The 23,186-nt window shown below is 42.0% G+C and overlaps 2 protein-coding genes across 2 annotated transcripts in view; both read left to right on the top strand.

The window, feature by feature from the left end:
• The window catches only part of LOC136118268 (UDP-N-acetylglucosamine--peptide N-acetylglucosaminyltransferase 110 kDa subunit-like), a 38,603-nt gene extending 33,722 nt beyond the window's left edge, over positions 1-4,881 (top strand). Inside the window, 1 exon segment of the mRNA XM_065871553.1 lies at positions 1,880-4,881. Coding sequence (XP_065727625.1) covers positions 1,880-4,881 — 3,002 coding nt within the window.
• Positions 4,882-11,657: 6,776 nt separating this feature from the next.
• On the top strand, positions 11,658-12,590 carry LOC136118261 (sex comb on midleg-like protein 1). Its single transcript, XM_065871540.1, has one exon. The coding sequence runs from the start codon at positions 11,658-11,660 to the stop codon at positions 12,588-12,590; it is 933 nt and encodes a 310-aa protein (XP_065727612.1).
• The last annotated feature ends 10,596 nt before the right edge of the window (positions 12,591-23,186 follow it).

The following is a 23,186-nucleotide window of genomic DNA, read 5'->3' as shown; positions in this document are numbered from 1 at the left end:
CCTTTGGGTATATAGTAAAATTCATGGGTTTTTAACTTTGTATTGACTTGTATTTTTGTAGGTTTTAAATTTTTCTTCTGGCTTTAATTTATACTATCTCCTTTTACTTCTTCATTTAGAAATAATGTATTTTTCTCAGGATTGCAATCTCAGTGCAGTCCTCTACTTTTCTATTTGTTGGACGTTCTCTTAGACATCTACATTTCTATCTAGTTAGTACATTTCTAGTTTTTTATACAATTGATAAGAACTCTTTAATCTTATGAATTCTTTATATTTTCTCTTTGGAGACAAGATTTATAGGGATTTCCTTGGGCTTAAACTAGAAAGAAAAACGAATTTGCATATGAAATGTTGAAGGCTTTGTTACAAAGTGGACTAACATTATATGTATGTTTGAAATAAACTGCTTCAACCAGAGCACCTAGCTGTTAACCTCCAGATTAATATCTATCATAAAATATGTGCATGCTTCCAACACATGGCATTGCCTCCTATTACTGTATGTCCAGAAGAAATTGTTTTGTCTTCTAGCAAAAGACATTAGCTCTTTGCACATTTTTTTTTTTTTTTAATGACAGCTATCCAAAAATCAAGCGTTCCCTTGTATGTGAGGACAGAAAAGGACAATTTTTAGACAGGTCTAATATCCAGTTGTACCTTTCAGTCACTTAGAGAGAAGGCTTAGACCCCTGAAGCCCAAAGTCACAGGTTTTTTAGGATTATGGTGGTATATACCTCCAGTTTATAGAAAAAAAATGCGTTGTAGAAAATCCAAGTTAAATTAGGACTAAAATCCAAGTTAAATCTAGAACTAAAGTTTTACTGCCCCCAATACTTGTAAACTCTAGGTTACTGCTCTGTTGTCCATTTCATCAGTTGCAGAATATTCAAGTTAGTCTTTCAGTGCTAACAAGAACATAAAAATGCATTATGTCTAAAAGCAGAACATGATTGCCAAGCCAGATCTGCGCATTACCTGAGAGTTTGGGGGGCCACCCAAGCGGCATCTACTTGTTTGCTACTGACCTTCAGTTAGACTTGCTCAAGAATTGTTACAATGTAATAACATAAACCCTTACGTACTCTTGAGTTTATTGAAAACACACAGCAAATGTGCACACACACACACACATACACAACAGCACACCAGCACACACCTACTCTAGAGCCTAGAATTTTAAGAGTCAGAACTTTTTACTTGCTTCTGGATTAAGATGGACCCTGTATTTCCTCAGCATGCTAATTAGAAACTCTATAAACAATTCAAAACCAGCTTCTTAAAATTCTGTTTTACAAAAAAAAATTGATGTTAAATATTATCCTCAGAGAGTTCTCCTCTGACTTTTCAAATTGTTTTTTTCTCCCTTCATGGGATAAACAGTTAGGGTTTCTTTTTCTTTGTTTTTTTATCTCTCATTGTAAAAAATTCTATCTTGAAAGCTGATTTATTATTTATTCCTTAGCACGGATGACATGGGCACAAAGATGATATTTCATCAGTCTTGTTTTTATTTAAGTTGAAAGGTTATATATTTCTACTATCTACTGCAATACTGCTAAATATTTTTATAGTGCTTGTAAATCTTATGACATTATTTTTTTAGTTTGTATTTAAGGCATTTACTCAAAAGAGACCATATGCCTCAGTTCATGTCACTCTATCATCAGTGTGTATGGTCACTCTATTTTCTAATACTTTTAAGATTGGTTTTGGCCCCGACGTTCCTCTGCCAGATTTATTTCCTTTATTTTCCCCTATATAGCACCATTTGGGCCATTTAATATGTAATCTCCCAACTCACCTTTATAGTTATTTGAAACATATGTATGTATTTGAAATACCGAATTGTTTTGTATTTTCTAATTTTTGCAAAAGTAGTAACGACTAAAAATCACATCCTATTCTTTTATTTTCTACTTTCATCTCTACACTTCCAGTGTCGAAGGCTGGACAGATCTGCCCACTTTAGTACTCTGGCAATTAAACAGAACCCTCTTCTGGCAGAAGCCTATTCGAATTTGGGGAATGTATACAAGGAATGAGGGCAGTTGCAGGAAGCAATTGAGCATTACCGGCATGCATTACGTCTCAAACCAGATTTCATCGATGGTCACATTAACCTGGCAGCCGCTTTGGTAGCAGCAGGCGACATGGAAGGGGCAGTACAAGCTTACGTCTCTGCTCTTCAGTACAATCCTGATTTGTACTGTGTTCGCAGTGACCTGGGGAACCTGCTCAAAGCCCTGGGTCGCTTGGAAGGAGCCAAGGCATGTTATTTGAAAGCAATGGAGACGCAACCGAACTTTGCAGTAGCTTGGAGTGATCTTGGCTGTGTTTTCAATGGACAAGGGGAGGTTTGGCTTGCAATTCATCACTTTGAAAAGGCTGTCACCCTTGACCCCAATTTTCTGGATGCTTATATCAATTTAGGAAATGTCTTGAAAGAGGCACGGATATTTGACAGAGCTGTGACAGCTTGCCTTTGTGCCCTAAGCTTGAGCCCAAATCATGCAGTGGTACGTGCCAACCTGGCTGGTGTATACTATGAGCAAGGCCTGATGGATCTGGCAATAGACACCTACAGGCGAGCTATTGAATTGCAACCACATTTCCCTGATGCTTACAGCAACCTAGCCAACGCTCTGGAAGAGAAGGGCCGTGTTGCCGAAGCAGAAGATTGTTATAACACAGCTCTGCGGCTGTGCCCCACCCATGCAGACTCTCTGAATAACCTAGCCAATATCAAAGGAGACCAGGGAAACATTGAAGAGGCAGTTCGCTTGTATCGTAAAGCATTAGAAGTCTTCCCAGAGTTTGCTGTTGCCCATTCAAATTTAGCAAGTGTATGGCAGCAGCATGGGATACTGCAGGAAGCTCTGATGCATTATAAGGAAGCTGTTCGAATCAGTCCTACCTCTGCTGACGCCTACTGTAATATGGGAAACACTCTAAAGGAGATGCAGGATGTTCAGGGAGCCTTGCCGTGTTATACTCGTGCCATTCAGATTAACCCTGCGCTTGCGGATGCCCACAGCAATCTGGCTTCCATTCACAAGTATTCAGGGAATATTCCAGAAGCAATTGCTTCTTATCACGCTGCTCTGAAGCTTGAACCTGATTTTCCTGACGCTTATTGTGATTTGGCTCATTGCCTGCAGATTGTCTGTGATTGGACAGACTATGATGAGCGAATGAAGAAGTTGGTCAGCATTGTGGCTGACCAGCTGGAGAAGAATAGGTTGCCTTCTGTGCAGCTTCATCATAGTATGCTCTATCCTCTTTCTCATGGCTTCAGGAAGGCTATTGCTGAGAGCCATGGGAACCTCTGCTTGGATGAGATCAGTGTCCTTCGTAAACCACCGTACGAACATCCAAAAGACTTGAAGCTCAGTGATGGTCGACTGCGTGTAGGGTACGTGAGTTCTGACTTTGGGAATCATCCTACTTCTCATCTTATGCAGTCTATTCCAGGCACGCACAGTCCTGATAACTTTGAGGTATTCTGTTATGCCCTGAGCCCAGATGATGGCACAAACTTCCGAGCAAAGCTGATGGCAGAAGCCCATCATTTCACTGATTTTTCTCAGATTCCATGCAATGGGAAAGCAGCTGATCGCATCCATCAAGATGGTATACACTTCCTTGTAAATCTGAATGGTTGTACCAGGGGTGCTCGAAATGAACTCTTTGCTCTCAGGCCAGCTCCTATTCAGGCAATGTGGCTGGGCTACCCTGGGACCAGTGGCGTGCTTTTCATGGATTATATCATCACTGATCAGGAAACTTCACCTGCTGAAGTTGCTGAGCAGTATTCTGAGAAACTGGCTTATATGCCGCATACTTTCTTTATTGGTGATCATGCTAATATGTTCCCTCACCTGAAGAAGAAAGCAGTCATCGATTTTAAGTTCAATGGGCACATTTATGACAGTCGGATTGTACTGAATGGCATCGACCTCAAAGCATTTCTTGATAGTCTCCCAGATGTGCAAATTGTCCAGATGAAATGTCCTGGTGGAAGAGACAATGCAGACAGCAGCAATACAGCTCTTAATATGCCTGTCATTCCTATGAATACTACTGCAGAGGCAGTTATTGAAATGATTAACAGAGGACAAATTCAGATAACAATTAATGGATTCAGTCTTAGCAATGGACTGGCAACTACCCAGATCAACGTTAAGGCTGCCACTGGAGAGGAGGTTCCCCGTACCATTATTGTAACCACACGTTCTCAGTACGGGTTACCGGAAGATGCCATCGTGTACTGTAACTTCAATCAGTTATATAAATTTGACCCATCTCCTTTGCAGATGTGGGCAAATATTCTGAAGCGTGTTCCCAATAGTGTACTGTGGCTGTTGCGTTTTCCAGCAGTAGGAGAACCTAATATTCAACAGTACGCACAAACTATGGGCCTTCCCCAGAACCGTATCATTTTTTCACCTGTTGCTCCTAAAGAGGAACATGTTCGGAGAGGCCAGCTGGCTGATGTCTGCTTGGACACTCCACTCTGTTATGGACACACCACAGGGATGGATGTCCTTTGGTCAGGGACACCCATGGTGACTATGCCAGGAGAGACTCTTGCTTCCCGAGTTGCAGCTTCCCAGCTCACTTGTTTAGGCTGTCTTGAGCTTATTGCTAAAAATAGACAAGAATATGAAGACATAGCTGTGAAACTGGGAACTGATCTAGAATACCTGAAGAAAATTCGTGGCAAAGTCTGGAAGCAGAGAACATCTAGCCCTCTGTTCAACACCAAACAATACACGATGGACCTAGAGTGGCTCTATCTACAGATGTGGGAGCGTTACACAGCTGGCAACAAACCTGATCACATGATTAAGCCTGTTGAAGTCACTGAGTCGGCCTAAATAATGACTGTGTGCACAGGAGAATTACCCCTGTACCTGAGCCTCAACCTTCTGGGGGAAAGGCAACTACTTTTTCCTTATCTGTACAATACCATGTTGCAGATGGGTGACAGACAATGATAAGAAATAGCAGAGCCAGACTTGCTTCCTGCATGATCATGATCATGATCGGGAGAGACACAAGAGATGGGAAACTGCTGTTCCACAAGGAGTCTCCGTAGAATTTTGCAGCAGCCAGGTGTCTGGAAGGTCTGGAAGGTAAGTCTGGAAGGTCTGATCTCCCTTGGTCTTCCATGGGATGGATGGTTAGTGTGGAAGGGAGATAGAGATTGCCCAGCCGTTTTGTGATTATCATGGATTGGTTGAGTGTTCTGGATTAATATTTTTCTTTATATTTTGGGTATTGGAGCTTTTAAAAATGTTTGGTTTCAGGTATTTTTATTCATGTGAAGTGTATATGATTCTCTTGAGATAAGGTTTTAACCTAAAATATTCCTTGTTTTAGTTTCTGAACTCTACAGGTAAAAGGGGACTTTGCTGGTGTAGTCTTTTTATAGGTTTGATAAACCACTTGAGCCTATATCAGTCATTTTAGTTTCTGACATAATGTTTGGAACTATCAGTGCTTTGTTGGTTTATAGATGATGACTTAAATTCTTTTTCTGGTCCGCTTCCTTCTTCCCTTCCCCCCACTTGAAAAATTCTCCTGTAACTTAGCTAACAAAAAACCAAGTCTGATTCAAAACCTCCCAGAGTGTTTCTCTTAAACACATCTTCTGATGCCAGTGTTTTACCGTTGACTGCCCCTCTGTGCTGCTTCCAAAAGTGATAGTATGTGATAAGATTTTTACTTTCATTTATAAATTTTTTTTTTTTTTAGTGAGTTCTGTTCTTCCTTTTTCTTTCAGCAGAAATGAAATCCCAGGTAAGTATAAGTATTCAAATATTTGATCAGTAAGTCCCAGTTATCTCCAGTACATTAAATAACTTTCATCAAAAAACATGTTATAGGTAAAAAGCTCTGAAGGACCAGCTATGTATATGATAATTATGTTTCAGACCTTCTAGGGTATTAAGTATAATAACTTGTCTTCTGGGCGTGGTCTTGAAGTCTTTATGGATTCAGCCTCAGTAGTAGCGAAGTGCACTGCTACTTGGTTTGGAATACAAATTAGACTTTAGCCCTCCTGGAGGTTGAGTTTTTGGTATTGAAAACTATAGAAATGAAATTATTGTATTTCAACAAAGGATCGAGGGCTTGAGGCTTAAACAAGGCAACATATGTGTGGGAAGCAGTCAGCCTTGAGAGCAGGCTATGGACATGCCAGGCATGCTGCTCGAAGGGACTGTCCCTACTTGTTCCCCTCCTTGTTCCATTCCATGGGAGATAAATCACCAGGGCCCAGAAATCAGAAATAATGTAAAATAAGACAAGCAAAGGTGTCTCCCTCCTGCACATGCAGGTTATTTTTGACACTTCTGGGTTTATGGGTTTTCTCCCAGGGAAGTTAACCTTGAGCCGAGAAAGTCTGTAGATAATGTAAACCACCATCTGGCAACCTTCCTTTTTCCAGTCTATATACTCTGCAACTGTAGCAGGAAGGTGTGAGTCTTCCTTTGGTTCCAGAGTGAAATGCGAGTTGGAGTTGGAGTTGGAAAAGAGGCCCACAACCAAGTGTTAGAGAAAGAAATGTGAAGTCATTAGTGAAAAACCATGTTAAAGTTAAGGTGAAGAGGCATGAGGAAATGGGCAACTGTTACAGTATTACAAAGATCATCAAGAAGCATATCCATGAATGTGGTTTGTATTGCAATCTGCTGAAAAAGAGACAAGTATCCTGGCCTGGCCTTCATGGAGATTATGTTTTATTGATTCTGATAATAGATTATTGTTGAAAAGGGCCTCCTATAAATTATAACCATGCAAAGGCAGCAAGATAATCTTTTTTCTTTATGTATGTGTTTCTCATTCCTACTCACTTCTCTCTTAGGGGAAGAGAAAATCACACACAAAAAAATGTCAACTCTCAGCTATTCATTTTCAAAATAATTTTTTTCCAAATTGCAGTGGAGGCAATAGGTTAACTGTTAAGATTTGTAAGGCTCAAAAAGCTAGATTTTTACAAAGTGTAGCCAAATTTTATTCTATAAATAATAGCTTTGGAAAGAATGTGTCACTATGCAAAGTTGGAAAAAGCTGGTTTTTCTTCCGTGAATGACTTCAGTGTGTTGGGAGAAGAGGCAGAGAAGAAATCAAAGTAATTAAACATGGGGTGAGTTTTCCTGATAGGGGACTCTAGTGCTCTAAAATAGACTAGATAACCCTAGGGATAAGCTGAGGGTAGAACAGACCAATGCCTCATTTCCAATCTGGTACCCTGGAAGAAAACAGTGTATTTCCTTTGAGGTCTGGAGAGGTTTCTCTTCTGCTTTGTTTTGTTTTTGGTTCATTTTGTAATCAACATTATCAAGGTATCATTTACATACAATAAAATGCAGACATTTTTAGTCAACGGTTCAGTGACTTTTAATTATTGTATACATTTGTATAGCTACCACCCCCATAAAGATAGATAACAATTCTAAAATCCTAGAAAGTTTCCTCCTAGGCTTTTGCAAAAGTATCCCCATCTCCCACCCCAAGGCAACCACCGATCTGTATTTTATCTTTAGAGATGACTTGCCTAGTTTAGAATTTCATGTAAGTTGAATAATACAGTAGGTGCCCTTTTGATCTGGCTTCACTTGCTCAGCGTATAGTTTTTGAGATTCGTTCATGTTGGGATGTTTTAAACCAGGACTTTAGCCTGGGTGGCTGATGTTGTCTGAAGGCACCTATAGGTACATCTGAGTCTCTGGCATTGTCACTGTCTGTTCTTGGCTCTGTACTTTCAACTTTACTAAGAAGCACAAGGTTGAAGGAAGGAAGATCATTGGTCAGTATAATGGAGGTGAAGTGGGTTCTGTTATATAATATTGTCAGCATAAATTGACCTGCTTGGAATCATTGTGTTGATAATTGACAAGGATACTCTTCCTCCAAAAACCTTGATACTATAAAACTTCTAAAGGACGCTGTCCTAGGACTCTTTTAGTTTTCATTTTTTGGGAAACATTTCTGGAAAATTCAAATGCTCACAACCTGAAAGAAGCAATTATTCACCTGAAGGCTGACTCTGCTAAAGTTGAGTTGTCCGACCTTTCCATGCTGATAGAAACCTAAAAGCCTTGCAAAACAATGCTCTCTTATTGGATATAAGCATATAGATTGTTTAAGATGGACGTGTATATGCAGTAAAGTGAAAAAACAGAGAATCTTTGAGATTCCCTTGCTGGGTTTTTTTTACTTTTTCATTTAAGTTTCTATAGCGTATGCTAATAATTCAGGGTAACCTCAGGTTAGTTTTAGTTCCACTCTTTACATAAATGTTGAAGTACTCCATACCCACCTTTTTTCTACCTTCCTTCTTTTGTTCCATCTTTCCTTTCTAACTTCTTATAATCCATTATACTTCATCCTGCATTTGCTGAGGTGGCAATTAGTGTAGGAAAATACCGTGAAATTTTGCTGTTCAGAATGCATGTTGACCAAATTCTATATTGAGAAAAGGTCTGAATTTACCCAGAGTAACCCTTTCTCAGCGTCTTTGAATAAAGGCCATAGAAAGTGGGCTATATATAGTATCCTGACAGGTATGTAGAATTCATAGCAATTGCCCTCAAAGAGCTTACCTATCGTAGATGCATATCAATGCATTTAATGATTGCTTTGTTGGCAGCAGTGCCATCATACACGGTCTGTTTGGTTTTATATCATTCTCATTACCTGCTGATTACCACTGTATACATTGCAAATGGAGTGGTTTCTATGGCTTGTGAATTTCACGGCCAAATAATATGTAATTTATTGCACACTTTAGTGTAGAAGATGGAGACTCCATAACTTTTCATGTGTTCTTTGCCCCTTTGGAATGTATTACCCTGAGATCAGGCAAAGTAATAAATTTATTTCAAATGTGCGTGATAGCTAAACATCAATTAGGAATGGTGGGCAATATTTCTTCTTCCAGCAACATAACAGTGTTTAAAGACTAAGCCATTGAACGTGGAGTCACTGAACATGGGACTCAGTTCACTGGGATCCTTCTTAGAAAAATAAAGGACAACTTGAATTGGATTTGTGTGGCTTATTCAAGTAGTAACTTATCAGCTACATCTTGGTGAACTTAATTTGTCACAAACGTTTGGTATTTTATTAACTCTCTTCCCCTTCTTCCCCCGACTCTCACAAGAATGGATCATGAGTATCTTAAAACATACTAAGTCGTCTTCCATCCCTGTTAATCTAACTACAAAAGCACACTTTCCTTATCCAATGCAACTTACTGTCTTTTAGAGTAGCTGTGCTTTTAATTCTGTACAAAATTACAACCAGCAAAGAGAAACATTTTCAAGGAGCCACCACATTGTAGAGCTTTAGAAAGAAGACTTTAGAATTAAGGGCAAATATATCAATTTATAGCTAAAGCACCTGAGGCCTAAAGTAGGCAGGTTACCATTGAGGTCAGGGAAAGGGGTGGAAGATCAGGTTTCAAGCTGAGGAAGAGTCTACAGGGACTCAATCTGAGCAGGTCAAACACTGAAAGGAGGCCACGAATGTTCTGGGAAGGCTGGCATGTGGCCTCTAGTGTGGGATTGAGACACGGAGTGGGCCCGGGGGGAACTGAGCTTCTGCAGTAGGCAGAGAAGTCCACCTCCTCTCCAGAAAGTGCCGATGACATCAGGGAGTTGAGGGGAAAGAGCAATGAGTTCCAGTCCACCTGAGAAAGCAGGCCAGTCTGATTAACTCTGAATTTAGGCTTATTTCAGATACTTCTTGAGAAAGAACTTGGACAAGAGCAAGTCCCACGCAGCCTCTTTTAAATCCATGCCCAGTATTTTCTGGTGGAGTTGCTTAAACCCTCCAAGTGACTACAGCATTTTAATTTCACTCTGTAAATAATTCCGACAGTTCTATGATTGATTATTTAATGGGAAAATAAGTAGGGTCACAAAAGAGTGTGAATGTATTTTACAGAATGAGGCTGGGCGGAGTGGAGCAGTCTGGAATAGCACACCAATAAAAAGGGATCTTGGTAAAGAAGAATGTCTATTAGAAATGGAGAGGAATTCGCGAGGAAATTAGTGCCTGACTCCACGCCCTTCTCTCTGCATGTTTAAAAGCTAGTTTCTAATTTTATTTTCAAAGGGATGTCTCTGTGATGAATTGTCTTTTACCTCCACACTGTTTATCACATGGACATATTGTGAAGTTTGTGTGAGAGAAAGCAAGTATTAGAATTTGTCTTGCAAGCAGCTATAAGCACTGCCTGGAACAATGTAGAAGGAAAAGGGAAGGAAGGTGGAAACAAAGGAGAAAGACAGCTGATGATGCTGGAGTCTCTCGCTGGGATTTGTGGTGTCTCTTTTTGAAAGTAAGTACAGAAAGTCAGAATTTTACTGATTGTTTCTTGATCACGGTTTGTTTTCATTTTTGCTTTTTCCGTGCTCTCTCATCAGTTATTTCAGCCAGTGCCATGTCATTTTCAGTTTCAGTAAGCATGCCTGTCTTGTTTCCATTTGCATTATTCATGCAAACGTTGATTGAACTGATGACCCGGAGTTATCACGGAAACATTAAATACACCAGTGGATGCATTTCTTAATTGTAGAAAAAAATTACCGAGTGAAGGTTAAAATAACTCCTCTTCATTTTGTCATTTTAAAAAAACTTCTCCTAACATACCTCATTGCCTAACAATGCCAGATAAATGAAGAATTCCTATGTATTCATGATTGCAGGCTAGTCTGTATATTTTTTGGCAGGTATGACCGTTACCGAGGGTAATGGCCTGGTTTGCTGGCCATGTCCTGTCTCCTAGAAAGTTGTACTTTCTGTTGTCTTTCAGTTGGTCCATTACATATCAGAGGTGAATTTATAAAACTATACTTCCCTTTACACTTACTTTGTTTTGTTTTGTTTCCCTTGAAGTATAGTTGATTGACAATGTTGTGTTTCAGGTGTACAGCCAAGTGATTCAGATATATATATATTTCTTTTTCAGATCCTTTTCCTTTATAGGTTATTACAAGGTATTGAATATAGTTGCCTGTGCTATACAGCAGGACCTCGTAGTTTATTTACTTTATATATAGTATACACTTACTTTCTGTGATCCACGCTGGTCAGACCACATAATTATTTTCACTTCTGATATAATTTTTTCCGGTCCAACCTCAAATCTTTGATAAGAAGATATTTTAAAATAAGTTTCGCATGTGTGTGCTCTAAATCCAACAGTAGTTATTAGAGATATGATTTTGCACTAGGTATTCCTCCCTTTTTTGTTCTTGGCCGACCAATTGAAAATTAGTTTTTATTTTCTGGTTGATTTGCTAGATGTTTATGACTATAATAAAAGTCTTAAATTTTGTCTCATATCTTAAAACACAATCTGAATTAGCAATGGATATTGTGCTATACATAGGGGCTGTGATATAAATATAGTTTCTAACTTCAAAAACATATAACCTAGAGAGGCGCCGCCCGTTGCTACCTGCGTCCGGCGCCCTCCGGAGGCCGATTTGGCGGGCTCTGCGCCAGCAAAGGCCTGTCAGGAATTGAAGATTTACCAGTCCTACATGGCCAAGGAGTTTCGCAAATAACCCGCCAGCAAGTTTAAAAATAATTAGGCCCAACTCAGAGAAAGCAGAGTTGCTCTGGTTGCACAAAAAAGATGTCTAGCTGCTCCAGTGAAGTCGATGTGGTCATCTATTATGCTATTCAAAAACTGGATAAGAAGTTTGATGTTATGCATGCAAAGGTTACAAAAATCAACCGTCTTCGTGTGAAGTCATGGTTGCAAAATTGTAAGCCACTTGGATATACATTTAAAGATTATAATTACCTGCTTTCTAAAAAGATCAGATACCAGAAAATGAGGAAGAAGCGGTGTCTCTCTGCATCGCCTTGCCCTAAAAGTTATAGCCCCACTATTCCAGTACAAAGGCCGGAAAATGATTCCCAGAGCAACCCTCTAGAAGCACCTTTTGAGTCCCGGATGCCTCTGGATCTGGAGCAAGGCCTTAGCCTGAGCCCGACGGTCCCCTCCACCTACCGCAGGCATTCCTACCAGGAGTACTACTCGCCCGAGGACCCCACGCAGGGCTCCTCCAGTCCAGAGGCCCACAACACCTGCAGTCTTTTCTTAGACACCCAGTCCACTGCAGTCGAGCCTGCAACCGTGCTGACCCAGAGTGAACGCAGTCCAGCACATAGCCCTGACATGATGACCTACCCAGCTTTACTGGAAAACAATAGATTCAGCCAGGCTGGCTCACCTCTCTACGTCCCGACCAGCTTCGCTCCAAGTTCACCAGTTGGAAGTGACCCGGGTGTCCTCAAACAGAGCCTCCCTGATGACCCTTCAACCTGGTCTGTGGATGAAGTGATCCTGTTTCTGAAATACCTAGATCCTCAGTTATCAAGCGCCCTCGCCGACCTCTTCATGCAACATGACATTGATGGGAAAGCTCTGCTACTGCTCAAGAACGACATGATGATGAAGTACATGGGGCTTAAGCTGGGGACAGCTCTGAAGCTGTGCCACTACATTGAAATGCTTAAAGACAGACAGATACCTCAACAATTTAAAAAGTGTGTAGATTAGATTGGACTTAATTCTAGGGAGACCAATGCCACCTTTTCTCTCTGCCCTTAGAAGTTTTTGTTGTGTAGAAGGTTCCTCTAAAATACGGTGTATCCAAAATCACAGAACCCTGGGACAGTCCAGTCTACTCCTTTAGAAGCCATTTAACATGTTAGCACTAGCATAGTCAAACTGGTGGTTTGTTCTTTTCATTATTTTCCTTGCATAGTTTACAGATAGTTAGTTACACTTCATGCAGGAAAACAGAGAAACACCTTTGATTTTGGTTAATGTTTATATGTAAAACCAAAACAGCCAAATCCCAAAGGGGAAAGTAGTCAGGGAGGGATTGACGGGTTCTCTAATGAAAAAAATCATAAGGTAGATAGTCATTTTATGCAAGAGATATTACACTACAAGGGTGGGTTGGATGGAGTCTGACTATATTCTTTTCAATTAATATGTTTTATTTTTAAACTTCCTTATTTTGTCTAAGCTTCAACATTTAACTAGGCATTCATTGTTCACATCTCCATGAAGATGCCTGTGTCCAAGTTTTTTAAACATGTGTTTTATTATCTGTTTATTCCTCATATGGGTACTGTTTCATATTTATATTTTGTTCTGTATCTGAAGTAGCCACACAAGTAAATCTTTTTTTTAATTTAAAATGGCACTTTACACTTCCACAGAGGTAAAGATCAACTCTACATATAGTGAGTTTTTTTATTCTGTAAAACATATGCACATCGTTTGACATCACTGGTACCTCTCAGCTCACACTTCAGGGTTTCCATACAGGGAAGTTCTGTCTTGTGCAATGTTTCTAGTTAATTTCCTTTCTGAGCCATTTATCCTACTAAACTTTGGAAGGTACATCAGTTCTGATTTGTCATTTTAAACTTTATTTTAAAAATCAGAACTTTCACATGGAACATGTTCATTGTTGTTTTATTTATTACATCATTATATTGTATAATATTTAGTGTAATGTTATAAGCTATGAGAAATGGTGCTAATTGTATTAGCCATTTGTTATAAATGCCAGTAAGATGTTCACCATGGGTAAGATTGTACGTTTTCTTTTTAGAAAACCAAGTGTACTTCATAAGCAAATGCAACTATTTACTGGGCGTATATGATTTAAAGGGCTTTTTCATCCATGTTATTTCTTTTGTCTTATAAGACAAGATTCTAATTTAAACTTGTCCTTCTTTCAAACTGTCAGTGTGAAGATGCTGTGCCACTTGAACAGTCCTCAGGTGTTTGTATAAACACTATGTTTTACAGTTTTTAGATTTTAAAATATAATAAAGTTTAATAACCGCAAAAAAAAAAAAAAACATATAACCTAGAAGGGAACACAGACACATATGCAGCAATTATGGTAACTGCATTTGTTTACTAAGTGAAATGGATAAAGTGCTAGCGAGCCTTGAACAGGCAAATCAGCTGCAAAAATAGATGCGCAGTTCTTTAAAAATATTTTTAACATTTTTCCAGGTACATGTAGAATATAACTTAGCATAAAAACGGTATGGGTTTGAGGATATGGGGAGGGGGAAGGTTAAGCTGTGACAAAGAGAGTGGCATGGACATATATACACTACCAAACGTAAAATAGATAGCTAGTGGGAAGCAGCCGCTTAGCACAGGGAGATCAGCTCGGTGCTTGGTGACCACCTGGATGGGTGGGATAGGGAGGGTGGGTGGGAGACAAAAGAGGGAGGGGTTATGGGGATGTATGTATATGTATAGGTGATTCACTTTGTTATAAAGCAGAAACTAACACACCATTGTAAAGCAATTATACTCCAATAAAGACGTTAAAAATAAATAAGTAAAAGAAAAAAAAATTAAAGAATTAATTAAATTAAAAAATTAAAAAAATAAAGAAATTCTCTCATCCTGGATTCAAGAGAAGGGATGAAGTAAAAGGATGAGGAAGAACAAGAGGAGGAAATGTGAGCGTGGAGAGGGTAGGAGGAAGAGCAGAAGGCAAATAAGTGTATGTGCTTCCCTTGCCATCCCTGACTTTTTTTTTTTTTTTTTGGCGCTTCAGGAAAACCCAAAAGCCAGAGAAGAGCAGAGAGGTGCTCACCACTGCATGTGAACAAAAAGGTGAAGAGAAGAGAATGGTGGTAATCTGCGCAGGCAACTGGAGGATGACCTGAGTGCATCTCGCCAGGGAACGGTCCCCGTTCCATAGAATCCCTGAATATGCCAGGCTTTTATGTTTAGATGGGGGGCCGAAGGTGTCTGTGGGGTCCCCACATACATCACTCCTGGAGGTGTTGTTCCCATTGTGTTCTTTGTAAAGAGTGTCCCTGGTGAGGTTCAACATCTCCCTCTGCAGGACCCAGCCTTGCCCTCCCAACCCGCCAAGGTCAGCAGGCAACATCCCCAGTTAATCACCAGGTGTAGTGAGATATCTGGAGTGGCCCTGGTACCCCCCAGTTCAGGCCTCCTGGGGTAAGGGTGAGGAGGACAGAGGCACCGGGGCTTCTTCTCAAGCAAGCAGACAGCTCACCTGGCCCAGCGCTGCTGCATCCCTGTGGGCACGCAGTAGCCCTGGCATCCGGTAGGGGACACTGCAGGATCCACACCTGCCTGGGATTTGCCCAACCCCTGGGGACCCCTCAGCCTCTGTGGAGCCCCCCTGAAGGGCCTGGGTCACCTCATGGCACCATTTCTCAACCTGAGGTTCTATAGCTTTTTCATAGATGTGTAAAAATTGAATACAACACACACACAAAATGAAGGCAATTCAAAGCAATGCTAATTTAGGGTGAGTTAAAGGGCCAGGATTCCAAATTAATTATGACCTTAAAATTAGATAACAAATACATCTGGTTTTATTACACGCTGAAAAGCAGTGTCTTCTACAAACTTTTCATGTTGGGATGCAGCAAAGCTATAGAATTTATGATTCTATGACCACAGCATCAGGATATTTTTAAATTAAAAAGCACAGGCAAGTTTGGCTGGGGTGTTAAAGAAAGAAAAACGATTATTAGGGGGAAAGGGAACATTGCGGTTCTCTGCCCACTTCCACTGTGCTGGTCTCATGATGGGCCGTGTTGCGTGTAGGCTGGAGGGACAGGGTCACTACTGCCACCTGTGTCATCAGACCTCCCACTCCTCACAGCGCCCAGGTGGGAGGGACCCACACTTTTCACCCTGGAGCCCCAGAGCCTCCCCTTTCCTCTGCATCACTTTCACTGTCCAGGGGACCAGTCGCTTGAACGCCGCCCGGCCAAATGCCCAGGTTAAATCGCCCCTGTAGGACAGGTCTCTCTGCTACCAGAACACACTTGGCAAAGAGCAGCAAACAGGCCCCAGTGCCCTGGGGATGTGAGCCCTGGGGATGTCAGGGCCCAAAGTCACTTGCAGGGTCTGAGTAGCCCCCTGGGTCCCACACACCGACCCCAGGGAGCCCACCTCCCCACTGACTCCAGTCCCTGCCTTTGTGTGGCAGGTTTTGGTCTGACACCTGTGAAGACTGTGACCTGGAGGCCTCAGCCTGAGACTCAGAGGGGATGGAGCTTGTGCAGCGTCTGGCAGCTTAAATGAGACACGAGGCCAAGGAAGCAGGGCCGCCTCTCTGCTCCCCCTCCGCTCCTGAGTCAGCTAGTGAGTGCTGCCCTTCCTGTCGGAGCTGTACAGATTTAGCATAAATTTTAGATATATGTCTTATTTTTAACAATGAAAGGCTGTTACATCAAGCAAAATTGATCTCCTCTTTTTTTTTTTTAAACATTTCTATGTAAAATAACACACAAGTATAGAAAAGCACCCTCCGCAAAGGGAGGGCTCAGTGAATTACAATGGGCGCTCCACTCTGGGGAGCAGTAGTTTTTCCCTCTGTGGAAGCCCAGATGCTTCAGAGAAGCTCCTCTCAGCTTCCTTCCTCTGGCCCGACCTCCACAGTGGAAATCCCAAAGGGACTGGGTTCTCCCAGCCCTCCAGCACCCTCCACTACTTTCTGGTTGTGCTGCCACACTCATTTTGAGTTGTTTGTTTGTAAATCACTGCACTTGGAATATACATGGAGTAACTGATTTCGTTCTTATAACCGAATAAGTTAGCACTTATTCTTCTCCCCTTCTACAGGGGGCAGCCAGGGTGCTGGGGACGTCCTGTATATTGAACTGGGTGTTGGTAACAGATGTGTTTATATTTACAAGAAACCCTAAAGCTCTATGCTTAAGACCTGTGCCCTGTACAATACACCAAGTAAACTTCAATTAGAAAGAGATGCCAAAAAAATTTCCCCACAAAACAAACTTCAGGGCCAGGTGGCTTCCTCTGATTTCTACCAAACATTGAAGACAGAAACGATGCCCGTCTCCTACACACTCTTCCAGAGAACAGATACAGAGGGAACACACCCGCACTGCTTTCATCGGACCAGAATACTGATGTCATACCAGCAGCAGATATTACAGGACAGGAGAAATGACAGGCTAAACACTTCTGAATGTCGATGTCAAAATCTAAAAGCAAATATTAGCAGTCTAAATCTAGAGGTTTTCAGAAAGGAAGGAAAGTGGGATTTCGTGGCGGTATTTGCAGTGGTTGATGTGGACAGGATCACTGGGTGTTTGGGCGCTGCCTGGGAACGTGGAGAGAAGGGACAATGCCATCGGGTTAGTGGAATGAACATTTGGTGACAGAGATTAGGAGGGCCTGGGTCATCCTCAGAGACAGTCCTGGGATGGGGTCTCTAGGCTGTGGCTATGGAGGGGTCCCTCTAGAAGGGCATGGGCCTCTCTCCTGTGCCACTGCAGGGTCTAGGGATGGCTGAGGAGTTTGTAGGGGCTGGATTTTGATGAGGAAGGATGAGCAGGGAAGGTGCGCCCTCAGAGCCAGTGCAGCCACGGCCCCTCCCCAGCCAGGCCGTAGCCCAGGCTACTCAGACAGTTGCTCACATCAATAGTCAGGTGACAGCGGGGCACGCCAGCTTCACCCACTAAACCACCAAGCACAGCCCAGCAGGCCACTGTCCTCATTAATCAGCACTAACTGTGCATCCAGGGCTGGTTGTTGAAGACCAAGCTAATTTGTTAGAGACGTGGCGTGTGGGCAACTGGCTTGGAGAGACCAGGGCTCTGAGCCACGTGGAGACAAGCCGACCACTGGTCAGACCACCAGGAGGCTCACCCAGTGTGTGAAGACGCTGAGGGAGGAGGGACGTAGATGGGACCCCCTGATCCTTCAAGGGACCTTCTTTCAGGGATGTTTAAGAGCTGTGGGGTCAGGGATCAACATGTAAGGGAGGCAGCAGGTCAGGCATGGGCCCTCCTGTTGGCTCAGACCCCTCCTGTCCTTGGAGCAACCATGGGGCAGGCAGGAGGATTGGGGGGATGGAGGGAGGGGAGCCCTGGGCTCAGGAGTCCAGAGCACCATCTAGAGGATTCAGGGGTTCAGGGATTTCGGTCCCAGGGAACCAACTACATTCCTGTCCCACATGCATCTGTCATCAGCTTTGCGACTCCGGGAAAGTCACTTAAAATCTCAACATTTTAGTGCCATGTACCATAAAATATGGCTCACAGCACCTGCCATGAGTTCCCCACGGGGCTGATGTGGGGATCACAGGAGATGATGACAGATATTCTTCACAAGCTCTAAAGCATCACACCCATAACCTTCCCCACTCCCCTGCCCTGTGGCATCCAGGTCCCCTCTCTGGAGGCAGCACTACCACATTTCTTGCTTATTCTTCCAGACATTTAATGTTTGAACACTTAGGTAGCACTTATGAAGTAGCCATCATTTTTCATCAGGGTCTACCTGATTTGCTGGATTAAGCTTCATCATGTAATACTAATAAGTGGACCCTATTAACATTTCCACTATCACAGAACAAGGAACTGAGGACAGAGGGTCTGCATAACTTTCCCAGGTTCATGTGGCTTCTGGTATGATTTGAATCCAGACCATCAGGCCCCAGCCCCCACTCTGTCGGTCACTGTGCTGTGCTCCCTTTCTATATTATCTCACTAAATAAAGTCATGTCCCCGTGCAGTCAGCCTGCTGGCTATTTTAAGGGCACACCACATTGCAACACCCTCTTCTCAGCCCAGCTTCGATTCACTTGACTCCCCTAGACTCCCCTAGGAGGCTGGTGAACAAAGAGAACAGACGTGTGACCTGGGAATGAATTGACACCTCTGCATGGTCTTCTCCCAGCAACATATCAATAGTTCTCTCAGTTTTTGTTGTGTTTTCCAGGATCATGACTCGGGTACCAAGAAGAAAAGGAAGATTATAAAGGAATCGAACACAGGATGTACAAGAATGTCATCTGTGATCAAGATAATCTGCTGGCCATCCGCAGCGGTGGTTCAGGCACATCAGAATCAGCATCTGGCCAAACAACAGGGTAGGGACACAAATAGCACCCCCACTAACCACTCCATTGAAGGTACTGTGGAACTAATACCAGCAAGTAGATTCAGGAGCAGTGGCTGTAGTTTGTACAGCAGAGCCTGGATCTGGCTGAGGGAGGATTGGGCAGGGAAGGTGCCCACTCAGAGCCCGTGCAGCCACTGCCCGCTCTTTGCCAGGCCTTAGTCCAAGCTGCTCAGACGATTGGTCAGTCTCAAGTCAGTGAGACCCTGGGGGCCTGTAACCTTCATCTGTTAAGCCACCAAAACACCAGCCCAGTAGACCCTGTTCCCAGCTAATGAATATTAACTGCTCATCATCCGGGTTTGATCAGTTGAAGATGATGCTAATTCTCTGTGCAACTGTCATGTGGGCAGTTGGTTTGGAATGTTCTGGGTTTTGAGTCAGTTAGGGGGTCAAGTAGACTACTGGTCATTCAGGGTGGTCACCTGACCACCAGGAAGCCTCACTGCAAATCAGCTGCTAGAATCAAGTGCTGAGGGGGAAGGGAGGGGAGATGCACACATATTTGGATACCCCGGTCCATCAGGTGGTCTGCATTTGGGGGAAAGACACTGTATTTGGGGTCAGGGATTGAAACGTAGAGCCAGGAGGTGGGTCCAGATTTGAGCCCTTCTCTTGGGCCAGGCACCTCCTCCGAGTACCAGCTGTCTCCCTGCAGCAATCCTTGGGGCAGGAGGATGTGGGAAAGGGAGTGAGGAGAGCTCTTGGTTTGTGTATCCAGGGCATGATCTCATGTCCATGTGTTCAGGAATCTCTATCCCTCCCCTGCCTCAGACCCATCACTCATCAGTGTTGTGACGCTGGACAAGTTACTCAATCTGTCTAAATTTCAGTGCCCTGAACCATAAAATATGGGTCACAGCCCCTACTCTGCCCACCCCACGGTGCATCACAAGAAATAATATTCTTTCCATGAGTTCTAAAACTTCTTACTTATGTCATCAATGTGAAAAAGTAGGCTCTATCCTCCTATTTGTAGCCTCCTAGGTGCCCTTTCTGGAGACAACCTACTTATTCTTCCAGGCATTTAATACCTGAACATTTATGTAGGTAGCACTTATGAAGTACCCATCATTTTTCTTCAGGCTTTGTATTTACTAATTTTTCGCCTCAGAACATAATACGAATAAGCAGGTCCTACTACTATTTCCGTATCCCTGGCCAGGGAACTGAGAAACAGAAGGGCTAAGTAACTAACCTTCCCAGGTACACATGGCGTTCAAATAGGATTTGATTTCAGGCCATCAGGCACCAGCACCCATACTCTCCCTCATTGTGTTGTGCTGACTTTGTACTTGTCTCATGTAAATAAAGTTATTTTCCCCATGTGATCAGCCTGTTGGGTATTTTAAGTGCACGCTAAAATGCAAGGTCCATCTTCATAAGCCCCACTTTGATTCAGGGGACTCCCCGGGCAGCTAGTAATAAGGAGATCTGAAGTTTCACCTGTGAATAAGTTAAGACTTTTGCCAGGAAGATGTCAACACCTCTCACTATTGTGTATGTATTTCCTAGGAACTTGTTTCAGGACTATGAAGAGAAAAAGACAAGGATTCAAACCAAGGATACATATGGGGATTGATCCTCCGTGAAGAAAATATACTGGCTGGCCCTCACCGTCATTCAACAGCTCAAAATGAACATCTAGTCCCAAAGGGTTGAGCCTCAAATATCATCCCATACAAGCCACTCCATTGAAGTCACTGTGAGAATTCCATCCTGAAACTGATCAAGAGTAATGACTATAAAAATGTTGTCATATTATCTTTTGATTGAGATATAATTCACAGTCCATCAATTCACATTTTTTTTTAACTGTGTGATTCAGCTGCTTTTAGTGTACTCAGGTTTTGTAATCAACATCTCTAATTCCAGTACATTTTCATCATCCCCAAGAGAAACCTCATACCTAGTATCAGTCATTCTCATTCTGTCCTCCCCTTTCACCCCAGCCCTGGGTCTTTCTGTCTCTATTGATTTTCCTATGCTGGACCTTTCATATGAATAGAACCACACAATATGTGGACTTCTGTGTCTGACTTTTGCAGTAAGCAAAATGTATTCAAGGTGCATCCAGGTTGTAGCATGTATCTGTCCTTCACCCTTTTAATGGCTGAATAGTATTCATTGTATGGATATAACACATTTTATTTTTCCATTCCTCAGTTGGCGAATAGTTGGGTTGTTTCCACTCTTTGGCTATTATGAATAATGATACGACAACATAACACTCATGTACAAGTTTTTGTGTGAACATATGTTTTTTATTTCTCCTGGACATATACCTGGGAGTGGAGTTCCTGGGCCATATTGTATCTCTGTGTTGAACTTTTTGAGGAACGGCCAAACTATTTTCTTTTTCATATTTGCACCAGCAATGCTTGAAATTGCCAGTTTCCCCACATCATTGCCAACCCTTGTTTTTAAAAAAATTATATGGCACAATAGTGGGTATGAAGTGGTATCTCACTGTGGTTTCAGTTTGCATAATTTTGACTAATAATTTTGGACATGTTTTCATGTGCTTATTGGCAATTTGTGTCTTCTTTGGAGCAGTATCTATGCAGATTCTTTTTCTCATTTTTAAAATTTGGTTATTTGACATTTTATTGTTGAGTTGCCAGTGTTCTTTACATATTCTGAATACTAGGCTTTATCAGATATATGACTTGCAAACATTTTGCTTCATTCTGAAGGTTGTATTATGTCTTTCTTGATGGTGTTCTTTGAAACACAAAGGATTTTAATTTTGATAAAGTCCAATTTCTTTTTCCTTTTGTTGCCTGTGCTTTTGCTATCATATTTAAGAGTTCATTGCCAAATCCAAGACTATGAAGATTTATCCCTTTTTTTCTTCAGAAATTTGTATAGTTTAGCTCTTATATTTAACTCTTTGATCCATTTTAAATTCAAAGTCTATTTTGTCTGATATTGGTATAGACACTCCTGCTCTCTTGGTTACTATTTGAGTTTTCTCACTGAGTTTGGAATTCCCTTTTCTATCCTTTAACTTTCAACCTACTTGAGTCTTTTGATCTCAAGTAAGTCTCTTGTAGAGAGCATATAGTTGGATCATGTTTTTACCTATTCCGCCAATCTCTGTATTTTGATTGGAGAGTTTAATGCATTTACATTTAAAGTAATTGCTGATCAAAAAAAGACTTATTTCTGCTATTGTGCTGTTTCTTTTCCATCTGCCCAAAGCTTTTTTGCCCCTCATTTCCTGCATTCCTCTCTTTCGTTGTGTGTGTTTAGCTGATTTCTTACAATAAAATATTTAAATTACTTTCTCACTTCCTTTTGGGAATATTCTATAGCTATTTTCTTTGTGTTTACCATGGGGATTACCTTTAACATCCTAAAATTAAAACACTCTAATTTGAACTTATACCAGGTTAAACTCAACAACATCCAAGTTCTTGAAGCTAAAAGAGCATCCTACTGTCTCAATGCAAAAGACCTTCTCCAAGACACACTGCAGTTTCTGCCTGGCTGGGACATTGCCCCAGAGTGGCGTTAAGTTGAAGGAGTCGAAGGAGGCATACATTTCCATCCTCTGGGTCACTGCTCACCAAAAAATACATAATGCCAGGCACATATGTAATTTTGAATTTTCTAATGAACACACCAGGAAAATGAAAATGGTGAAGTCAATGTAAATAATAGACTTTTAATTCAGTATCTGCAAAGTGTTAGAATGTTTACATGTGGCACGAGAAATGTGGTCATATTACGAGGGCTTGAGAGCCGCATGGGGCAAGATAGAGGACAAACAGCATGCACTTGAAACTCTAAGAAGTGAACGCTAACAGGCAGATGGGGCCTGGAAGTCCAAAGTTGAATAACAGCTCCTAACAGGGTGATTATGGTGGGTTTTTTTCCTGCCTCTGTCTCCCAGCTTACGCAAGGCACGCAAAGTCCAGCAGCAGCTGAAAGTTAGAACCATGGGATCAACCTTTTATTTCTAGCCAGACAAGTGAGAAAGTGGGGGGCTTGCATGTTGAGGAGTGAGGGGGTCACCCCCATTGGTCTTTTTCTCCCCAGTTACCACATCTCCCCTGCAACCTCCGTGATGGCAGAGGCCTTCACTGAGAAATGGCCTGTGTCTCTGGACAAAGGAACAGGTTAAGAGGCTCCTATTGTCTGAAGAGTGTGGGGGCATGCCCGTTATTTTCCTTTCTTTTCTCTTGCTATTTCACC

Source organism: Phocoena phocoena, chromosome 1, assembly GCF_963924675.1.
Source record: "Phocoena phocoena chromosome 1, mPhoPho1.1, whole genome shotgun sequence".
Lineage (NCBI taxonomy): Eukaryota > Metazoa > Chordata > Mammalia > Artiodactyla > Phocoenidae > Phocoena > Phocoena phocoena.
This window is presented reverse-complemented; position numbering and strand designations above follow the sequence as displayed.

Excerpts from the sequence above, each read along its gene's own strand:
- LOC136118261 (XM_065871540.1), top strand. The coding sequence starts at position 11,658 with ATGTCTAGCTGCTCCAGTGAAGTCGATGTGGTCATCTATTATGCTATT.